This window comes from Pterocles gutturalis, unplaced genomic scaffold (assembly GCF_000699245.1).
Source record: "Pterocles gutturalis isolate BGI_N339 unplaced genomic scaffold, ASM69924v1 scaffold39039, whole genome shotgun sequence".
In the NCBI taxonomy this organism is placed as follows: domain Eukaryota; kingdom Metazoa; phylum Chordata; class Aves; order Pterocliformes; family Pteroclidae; genus Pterocles; species Pterocles gutturalis.
Genome location: NW_010132006.1, coordinates 261 through 11,355, shown reverse-complemented (window position 1 = coordinate 11,355; position 11,095 = coordinate 261). Strand labels below are relative to the sequence as shown.

General features: G+C 38.8%; 1 protein-coding gene across 1 annotated transcript in view; it reads left to right on the top strand.

The window, feature by feature from the left end:
- The window catches only part of KCTD7 (potassium channel tetramerization domain containing 7), a 5,540-nt gene extending 1,193 nt beyond the window's left edge, over positions 1-4,347 (top strand). The window contains exons 2-5 of the mRNA XM_010080778.1: positions 180-372; positions 1,171-1,340; positions 2,993-3,171; positions 3,664-4,347. Coding sequence (XP_010079080.1) covers positions 229-372; positions 1,171-1,340; positions 2,993-3,171; positions 3,664-4,040 — 870 coding nt within the window. The 5' untranslated portion in view covers positions 180-228 and the 3' untranslated portion in view covers positions 4,041-4,347. The remainder of the gene's footprint in view (positions 1-179; positions 373-1,170; positions 1,341-2,992; positions 3,172-3,663) is intronic.
- The last annotated feature ends 6,748 nt before the right edge of the window (positions 4,348-11,095 follow it).

Sequence of the window (11,095 nt, the reverse complement as noted above, 5' to 3'; positions counted from 1 at the left end):
CCTCTCCGAGTTTGTTTCTCAGCACAATAGTCATCCTTGCTGTGATTCATTTCCCAGTAATAACAATGCCATTGTAAATTGTCGGTGTAAAGCCGGGGAGCGACGTTCCTTGCCTGCCGCGTGATCTGCAGCTGGTGGGGAGAGCGCCTCGGTGATTTGGGTCTTGTTTCCCCGTTTAGCATTGCCACGGCTGCCTACCCCGCAGACCTGCTGACGAGAGCCAGAGGGATGGTGGTAGTTACAGGGCAGAACAAAGTGAGTGGAAACCCGGATGATGCCATGTCGAGCTCGGATGCAGAGGATGATTTCCAAGAGCCAGCCACTCCCACTGCAACCCAGGCAGGACAAGCGCTACCTCTGCTGCCTCAGCAGGTAAGAGCTCTCTTACTGGTGCTGGAACTGGTAGTGTTCATCTGATAAGGGTCAGTTATTGCAGGACGTACTGCTCAGGTGCCAAAGAATTCAGGATTTCTTTGTTGGATTATGTATGGATATCTAGTTCAGTTTCCATTAGTAGCTAAATTGTTGAATAAAACTGTCTCTGGAACTTTACTTCAATAGTTTTGGCAGCATTACTCAGAATTTGTATCTGTGTTTGGACTTGAGAAATAAAAGTAAGTGTTTATTGTGGTACTGAGGCATCTTAAGCTGCGAGACTAAGATTTCAGGCCTGGTGTAAACCTGATGTAAATACAGAATCACTGTTTTTTTCAGTGTATAGTATAGTAGTGTAAAGGAAGCTGCTGAGTGCACGTCCCAAGGTTGGCCTGAGATCTTCTACCTTTTATTTTTGTGTGTTTGTGTGTTCAAGGGGGTGTGGGAGGGTGTTTGTTTTGGTTTTTACTTTCCCCAAAAGAGGAAAGAGGATTCTTCATGTTTTTAGTGACTATCTGGTTTTAAAGCTGAGTGATTACTGCTATTTCAGATCTCCAACTAAAATGAAAAACATGCACTGATCACACCCAGAAGCCAGGCAAAGTATTCCAGGTGTTAACCCTTGAACCTCCCTGTTTTGTGGCAACGGGCCAGGAAAGAAGCATTTGTCAGACCAAGTTATGTCACAGTGGCAAAGACTGTATGCTCTGTCTTCTAGAGATTGTAACCTTTTCGGCGTGAACGTGTCCGCAAAGGACTGGAGGCTCATTTCTGATGATGTGATTGCTTTTGCAGTTTCCAGAAGTTGTTCCACTAAACGTGGGAGGCATGTATTTTACAACAAGACTGTCAACACTGAGACGTTATGAGGACACAATGTTGGCGGCTATGTTCAGTGGAAGACACTATATTCCAACAGATGCTGAAGGCAGATACTTTATTGACAGAGATGGAACCTACTTTGGGTATGTACGGTGTCCTCAGCAGTATACTTTAAAAGTTATTACTGAAGAAATTATTTTTAAAGAAAAATAAGTTTTAACTTTTTTTTTTTTCCTTCTAGTTAGATCATATTTGTGTAGTAGGTAACCATGACTGGCTGCATCCACACCTTCAAAATATCTCAAGAGTATATTGCAATTAAAAAACTATTTGCTTTATTATTAAGGTCTTAAGTTTTACAGTGGGAAAGGAAAAACACGTAATGTTTTGAATTTGTGCACTGTCTCCTCTAGAGTATCTCCTTTCAAGGTATCAGGTTGTCCTGATGTTTTAACAAAGAATGTATTTGGTATTGCTTTTCCTAGGAAGCTCTTTTGTACACCACTGCTTTTTACATTGATATCACAGTATTTATGATAAAGAGGGAACAGGAGGAATGCATCTAAGTTTCATAAACAGTTGAAAGTATGATATTTTCAGTGTTTGAACAGGATGTAATGTAACTGGTAAAAAAGTACAAACCTCAAATAAATTTTTAAATTTTTTTTTTTTTTGCTGATAGTGCTGTATTCCTTCACCTTCAGGGTTCCTTCTTATATGTTTAGCTTTTGTTTAATTAAACTAACCATGATCTTACTAATATTCTGTTTGAGTTGGTGTAAGATTGCTAGAAAAGGAAGCGGTGTTTATGGGTTAATGTTCATTGGTTAAGGTCTTTGCCCAAAGTATACTTGTATTTCTTGTTTCTGCTTTATAGACATTTCCTTAATTTCTTCAGCAGAGAAGGGTTGAGTTATTTTCAAAGCACATTTGGACTGTACCATAATCTGGGACAGAAATAGATTAAGCCACTGTATTTATTGGAAAATAATTGTTTCTTTACATTTGGCAATTGGGAAGTGCCTGCTGCTTTGTTGGAAAATTGATTAATCTGTGATGTTATCAGTCTGAATTCAAAACATAGCTGGAACAAAGCGCCAGGCTCGCATGTGCTGCATTTGTTGATATTCTAAAGAAGATTGCAGTCATGCTTATTCTATTTGATATGGTCAATAATAATTTTGTTGGTTAATGTTTATAAAGGGATTTGTTTTCCTGTTAAAAATCTTGTAGCTTAACAGTGTTTCAGAAGTACAAGGAAATGTTCTCTCTTTTGTTACGGTTATAACATACACTACACATGTGTCTGGCCCTGATCGTTTGAAGAGAACACCGCCTTTGCAAACCCACCATCCATTCAGCTAGAGTCCTGGTTGGTTGTGGGATAAAATGTCCATGCATATGATTTTCCAGGAAAATGGAAAAGATTATTTTGTCACAGACCTAAACTTGAAATAGTGACTACAATCTCTTTCCCACAAAATACTGTGTCATCCTCTACTTGAAGCGGTTACTGCACCTTGAACTTTTCGTTTAAAATACAATGGTATTTTTTTGAATGAGTTTAGACATTAACAGGGGCAAAATGTGAAATGATGACTTGGAAACCTGAACATGGCAAATGCTTTTAAAAAGATATGTTGGAAATATGACTCACACTTAATGTCAGTTACTTTCTAAGCGTAAGGATTTCTGTCTCAATAGAATAAACAGTATCCAGTGTTCTTTCTCCTTTCCCACCTGCAGCAGTCCTGATGGAAGCTTGTTACTTAATAGTATTTTTGCCCTTTTTTAGAGACATACTTAACTTTCTACGATCTGGTGACCTGCCACCACGAGAGCGAGTGAGGTCGGTTTACAAGGAAGCACAGTATTATTCCATAGGACCACTGCTAGACAATCTAGAGGATATCCAGCCTCTTAAAGGAGAAAAAGTTAGACAAGCTTTCCTGGGCCTAATGCCATATTACAAAGGTAAATAAACAAAGTCCTATCAACTGTTTCTTCCAGCATGATGCAAGTAGTATACATGGTGTTTTCAGGTCTGCTTTCAGCTTTCAAACTATTTCCATTGTATTTGAGAAGTTTCTTATGTACCTTTCATGCTCTTTCGATCTCTGAGGTCTCCAGGTCAGATTTGGATTTTTGTGCTGTCTTGAAAGGGAGCAAGATCTAGGCCATAACATGAAAGGCTTATTATTAAGAGAGAAGGTTTCTCACTCTCTGCATCTGTTCTGTTAGGACCTGCAGTTGAATAAATTTGGGGATACAGTAAGGACACCAAGTTCACAAGATAACTGAGATGATTGAGTTAATTACTATATATCTAGCTACATGCAGCTTCCCATTGCTGCTAATATTTTGTTAAGAGTAACTTGTCAAACACTAGTGTGTTTCACATAAAATAATTGCATTTGTTTTCTTTTACTAGGTACTTCATTGTCGTTTTCAACTTTTGTTTTTTAGATCATTTGGAACGGATAATCGAAATAGCAAAGCTTAGAGCTATGCAAAGAAAAGCAAGATTTGCAAAATTGAAGGTCTGTGTCTTCAAAGAAGAGATGCCCATCACTCCCTATGAATGCCCACATTTCAATTCTCTACGTTTTGAAAGGAGTGAAAGTGAGACAAAGCTGTTTGAACATCATTGCGAAGTAGACGTATCTTTCGGCCCCTGGGAGGCTGTGGCTGATGTTTATGACCTTCTGCACTGTATTGTGACAGACCTGTCTGACAGAGGGATAACCGTGGATCATCAGTGTATCGGCGTGTGCGATAAACACCTGATAAATCACTATTATTGCAAGCGTCCTATCTATGAATTCAAGATTACTTGGTGGTGAGTTATTCTGTCCAGAATGGTGCAGGGGATGAGAAGACTTCTAGACGACAATTGCTTTTAATATTTTTGCAACGTGTCTCTGGAAACGCATTGCTGCTAACATATATTGGAATCAGTCTGCTGAAATGTTGGCTAACGCTTAGCTGCTCAGCAAAGGAAACCTGTTCCAGAGGCTGAAAAACCTCTGAAATCTTGAAAAACCAGCCTGAAACAAGACTGTTGGCTCAGGTACCTTAACGAGGCACAAAACAAAATCACCTCATGGAGATTATGGAGCAGGACATCTAACATCTTTTAAAAGGTGCCACCTACCACGTGGCTTCAGTGTCATAGTCTGTGAGATGGGTATTGCAGATCTCACCCGTGTTATTGTAAAGCTGGGGTGCTAATAATGCTGACGTAACGTGGTTGAATTTCACCCACTTAGAAATGTTTTAGTCACTACTTAAACTTTATGATATTGAGTAACACCTAGCACAGAGATTCTGGAAATGTAATTTTGATGTAATAGACCATTTTAAAAAGATAGGAGTATTCCCTATATATTATTAATTGTTGTCACAATTAAGCTATATTTCTTTTTTAATTAAGAATCAGCATTGTAAATTATAATATTTAAATTCTTTCCATTGTTATAAAAAGGAATAGCAGATTTGGAATATATTCCTTAATGCTTTTAGGAATAATAACTGTTCATGGAAGACTTGTGCCTGTTTTTAGCCTTAGAAATTCTAAATGTTTACACTATCTACAAAAAAAAGAAGCTCTATAGAATCAGGTTATTTAGAAAGGCTTTTGGAAATGAGAAAACCCTAGATGTATGTTCCTATTAGCAGAAGGAAGTGTAATATTTAATGTATATTATTTTATTACTGTCTCTTTTTACATTCTGTGATATTAAACTTTGTTCTAGAGTCAAATGATGATACTAGAGAAGTGCTTCCTTCACCTCACCTTCTTCAGACAGTTAAGCCTCATTTTTAACATTCTTGTTGACCCTTTGTGGTGTAATATCAGGAAAAAAAAATTGTAATCTTTCAAATTCAAGTATTTCTCCAATTATAAACCAGTATATCTGGGTAGTAAATTTATTTCCACACTGAAAGAGGCAGCCACTGCAGAACCATATTCTTTTCAGAAGGTAATTGTTGCACTTCTGACATCAGTAACCACATCTCGAAGTTGAATTACTTTGTGTCCAAAACTGAAAGGTAGATCTAAACATCTGAAGATGTTACTGTGTTGCGAGGTACAGAAAACTCAAGTGTCAAAAAGACCCTGCTTGAAGGGCCTCAAAGTAATCTTAAGGAGAGAAGGAAAGTAGATGTTTGCATATTGCATTCCATTGGATTCGTTAATCCAAGAATATTGCTTAATTAAACTTTTGACCAAAATATTTAAGAAACGTGCTAATTACAATGATTAATACTCCGTTACCAGGGGTAACTTTTAGAATAATTCCAAGAACTGTATGATCAAATTGTCTGGCAAAAAAAGAGGCAAATTGTTTGCATTGTCACGCTTTTATGTATTTAATTTAGGAATTTTTAGTAAATTGTCTCTCTGAGGTGGGGACATATCGCTCTAATGATCTCTTTTCAAATGTTTACTTCCAGAGGATCGTTGTCCAGTGCTGAGTTTCAAGTCCAGAGCTTAAATTTTGAAATGGAGGGAAGGAGGAAATTATGTGCATTTGGATCTTATGTTAAGCTCATTTAAATTGTTTTCTTAAATATTGGTCTTTGCATTACAAGTTGTTGTACTTGTGTTTGACACCCAAAATTAAAAGTCAAACTGGGACTAGTAAAGTTTCCCTAAAATGAGAGGAAGCTTGCAGGGTTTCTTCACTACTCTGCTGGCTTCATTTATTTTTTTTTTTTTCTCGGCGAATCTTAAACTGCAAACCGCAATTTCAAATAAAATTATGTAAGATCTTAAAGCGTAGGCTTACAAAATGTTGGCTGCTTGTACACTTCAGACATTTAAGTTCAAGATTGTCAGCAGCAGTTTATTTAGAGGCTGCAATGAGAATTGCAGTTTTACCGGGTTATTTGCTGCTTTTTGCCGCTTCCCCTATACATGTTTCCATGGGACATAACTCTGGTTTGAATTTCAGCACTGCTTGCAGAAATGGAACACAGTCTCATTTAGCAGTACGGGTTTTAGTTTGGCTTTAAGAATTTTTCCAATGTTATTCTAGAGAAGCTTATGATGACAAAATTCCTGTTTCAGTCACGTTTGCTATTTCTTAATATGCACACCCCAATATTTTATAACTTTTCCTGTTTATTGCTTAAAAAAAGTAAGGAAGACTACCTGACCAAAAAGATAAAAATTAAAATCTTGGTCTGTATCAGTTGCATCTTAATTGAAGCTTTCATCCTTCAGATCCTCCAGAAGACAGCAAACATTAAGTGCAATATTGAAAAAGGAAACATGGATTTGAGCCAACATGCTTTTGTTAAACACATACATTCAGCGTTGTGATTTGTGGAAATTAACACTATTGCTATCGACTACACTTGTTCTAAGCAGTCTTTGTTTACAATGATTTAGATGATATTGCCTAATATGCGTTCATTTTTTGACAGAACCGGCAGAGTTGTGCAGGCAGATGGCAGGGGCGTATAATCTGATAACTGGTTTATATAACATTATTGACTTACCTTTTCTTGGCGTATCGCGTAATTTTTGAAATTCTGCGTTGCAACAAAAATGTGAGTAGCTGATCTACTAAATCCATGTTTAAGATGATCGATGTTTTTGTATATCATGACTGCTTTATAATTGTCTAATTAAACTAAATGCCTATGTAATACTGCTTTTTTTTTTCTTTACTTCAGGACTTTTCTTTTTATCTGGCTAGGCCACAGGTTTGCTAGAACATACTTACCTATTTCTCCGTGCCTCCCCTGCTTAGCTTTTTTGCCACTTTTTCATCTACATAGCTACTTTTCTGCCCCCACGCTCCCAAATACCCCGTGTTCCCGAGCTGACACCACAGACAAATTGGCCATGCAGTTGTTCCTGAGCTGACACCACAGACAAATTGGCCATGCAGTAAATGGTCTCTTGTCACCCATACAGCGTTGCTCTGACTGTCATGTTTGCAGATCATTAAAAGGACAACACATGTCCGTCCGTTTATAGCTCATCCAGTATGAAGGAAAGACATTTTTATTTTGTGTTCCAAGACAGGATACATGCCATTTTTGGTTCCAAACAGATATACAGGAATACATGTGTTAAAATCAACTTTTTTTTTTTTCCCCCTCCTAAATAAGAAGTCTCAAGTATTTTCAAAGCACAGACCGCATACCTGGATTGCAGCGATTGCTCTGGGTTTTATGAATACTGGGGGTAACGGTGGGACAGCTGAGGGACAGTTATTTTAAAAGTAGAATTGTTAGCTGCTTTTTTTAGTTTGATGGGTGTCTGAACAAAAAACAAGACCAATCTTTTTACCATCCCCTCTATGTATGTATTGTCTAGTGGTTTTTAACAGGGAGGTCCTACTGTCCGCTCTCGTATTAAGTCACCTGGCCAATTTCACAGCACAGTAAATTATTCTGCATCTGTTGTACACTTGTAAAACAGGAAGGATACCTACTAATCTTTATAAAGCACTGAAAAATTACATGAAAAGATATTCATGTGCAGCATCCACTTAATGACTGTTGATTTCAAAAATAACATAGCTATTCAACTTGGTGCAGGCTTAACTCGAATACCACAATACCTACACAGTAATCCAGAATACTCCTTGCTGAATTTCCATCCTCCTTGGAGGAAAGTGAAGGTGCTACCATCTTTGATCTGGGGCCTCTTTCAGCAAATTCTCTTTTGTCCTCATGGTGCATGTTTTTTTCTGACACCACTGGATTTTTTTTTTTAAGCTGATTTTAGATAAAACCTATAACGAGAGATCAGTTTCTGCATTGATGAGGGTGTGGGTTCTTTGGTTTGTTTTAGGTGTTTTCAGGTCTTGGTTATCCGAGCAGCAAAAGCAGTAAGTTATCACAGCAGAAAGTTCTGCATCCTTTTGATGGATTTTTTACGTTTTAGGAAAGTCTGCCTGGAACTTTGGTGTACCTCATAGTGTAATAGATACAAATATCCGAATCCATTAATGTGAATATTTTTGAGATTTTGTTGTTGTTGTTCAGTTGCATAATACTCTTTCCTGAAGTAGCATGAGAGGTAAGGGTTAAGTTCAACACTGGTTTTCTGATAAGCCTGTTTATGCCTTAGATATCCTCTGCCCCCGTTTTGTAAAATCACTCATCCCAGAGGTGTTCAATGTATGAAAAAGAAACGGCTGTTATAGTTCCAGGAAAATCAAGAATCCTTGATTCTCAACAGTGACTCATTAAGAGAATCGGTCCTTGTTAATCCAATTGCAGTCACCATTCCTCAGCTCCGCTTAGATGCCTGTCACTTGGACAGTGAAACAGTAGTCACGGGGTCGGGTCTGGCTAGCACAAGTCCTTGGGGGTGAAAGTCAAAGACTTGTGGTCATATGAGAAATGTTCCGATTTGTGTAAACACGTAATCTGGCCTTTCCTGAAGCCATTGTTGAAACTGCAGCAGTGTCTGAAGGATGTTGATGTCTTAAACTAAATGATAGCTGTGTCAAACCCTAATCTGTTTTGAGCTGGATTGTTCCAATGGATGTACTGTGAGACACAGAGAGGTTGGCCCGTTCTTTTATTTATGGTCTCGGTATATCTGTTTTCCTCATGAAACCTGAAGCTGAGTGAGGTTGCTGATCACTGCCCCCCCAAACTGAATACAGCTGATTTCAGATTAACCCGGTGCATTGCTGGTTTTTGCAAAAATGAAAGTGAGAGGGAATGAGTTCCGCAGTGTATTTCCCCAGCTCTGAAGGAAGACTTTGCTGAGATCCTGATCCACGCTCCCCCACATCTCCATTTGGTAAACGAAGTGTAAGAGGCATGTGGAGATGAGGTGTCCGGCCTCGAGATTCACAGGGAGATAATGACTCTGGCTGGATTCCCCCCTCGGTCCTCGCCCTTTTTTCTAACCTTTAAGATGGACAATTCAATGTACAGGAAGTTTTTTACTTCTCTCTGCTGCACCCTCAAATGTGTTTGCAAGGTGAATACTCAGTCTGTTTTCAACTAAAGGGATTCTTTTAATATTACAGTATGGTGGGATCAGTGAAAATCTTATTACTGACAAAAATAGATGAAAAAATGAATTAAAACAATATTGCATAATCCCTTTAATTTCACTCTTCTGCTTTATTTATTTTATAAAGACTGTTAAGAAATCTAAGCTCCTACTTCTTTTAAGGGCTTACATCTGTTTCCTAGTAACGGGTGTTCAGGCTAAGTACCTGTATTTTGGGGTTTGAGGGCTTTGTTTATTGCTTGCCATGAGCTGCAGGATAGCTGCAGTCTTCTGTTTGCTTTTTTCCTTTTAAAAAAATTACTGATATAATTAAAGCTCCTGATTTTCTAGGTTCATTTGGCATTTGCAACCCCTGGGAGGCTCTCACTGCTCGTTCTTCTTTATAGATGGCCTGGGACAGGTGACATGATGAGGAAGATGGGGAAAGTGCCACCAGGGAAAGTCTCATGTCAGAGCTGATGGTTTGCATTGCAGTGTTCTTTCCGTTTTACTGCAACTCTTGTGCTGTGGGAGGCAGAGGAACTTTCATCACCATTTGTGTGAGGTTTCAGCATCATCGTTTAGCGGTCTGAGGACTTTTATACCACAGCCTGTGCGTTGGATCTTTCTTTTCTGCGTGGCAAAGCAGAGTAATCAAGTTTGGGACGCAGCTGCCTGGCAGGTAAGAGAAGTCTTCAAAGAATGTAGAAAGATGGTCTCTAAACTCATCATAAATCTCTGGGACACGATGTTTGTTTCACTTTTTTCATTTAACAACTACTTTACTCCAGACAATTTACCCCCTGGCTTTAGGTAATGGCTGGTATTACTGCAGCCTGGACTTGTCTTGATCTTTCTGCTCATCTGTAGGTAAACAATTGCAAATGTTTTCAGGTTGTTCTGGCACAGCAGAGAGGACCCAGGATAGTTCTGAGTTCTGTGCTATGGAAACATAACTTCATTTAACAAGCAAAGAAAAAACCCTCCAGTCTTTCTTTATCTTTCTGCAAATAAGCTAGATTTCAGAGGGTAATTATGTTCTATCTTCTGTTTATAGTCCTCTAACAGGAAATCACTTTCCAGAACAGCAGTTCTTGTTTGACTTACACAACCTTAGTATAAGTTTACCTCCACTTTCACTGTGACTTTTATAAATGGATTTAGTTTTGCTGAATTATAAATTGTACGTGTCTATGCATTGTAACCTGTAATGCCTTTGAAAATCCAGCCTGGATGCTAACGATCAGGGTTCGGAATTCTCTCCAAATGTGTTTTGTTTTTAAGTTGATGTGTGAAGTTTAACACTGTGGGTACTGTAGTTTATTTTTTCTTACTACGTTTGACTTTTTGGTTCAGGTCATATATAGTCTTATGGTTTTTATTTAAAATACTTAGAAGATAAATGTGGATATAAAGTCTGTGTTGTGCAATAAAAGTATATTATACTGAAAATTGTTGGAATCTGGCTGATCTGGTCTGCAGCCACTGCGCTGCCCCTCGCCACGTTCCCTGTGATCCGCGTTTGCTTTGTGTGACTGCTGAGGAAAATGAAGCCCCCAGCCTCTGTCCCAGGCTCCACTGAACGGCACTAACCACCACCTCGTTCCTCATCGCTTCCTCAGCAGATGGCACTTAGGCAGGGTCTGCTCTCTGGGGGGACACCCACGGGTGTCGGATCATTTCAGTTCATCTTCAGGTGAAGCAGCACGGAGAAGGTCCGAGAAGGTGCTCCTGCTTGTGTGACGCTCGAAAAGAGAGAGTTACATTTCTGGATCTGCTTAGCTGGCTGCACTCTGAAGGATTTCCCCTTGTTTCTGAAGTAACTCAAGTACCGTCTTCCTTGCTGTCCGTCTGTCTTGCTAAAGCCATTCCTCTGTCACAGCTGGATGTGAATAAAAAATAAAAAAGACCCTGAAGCCAGCC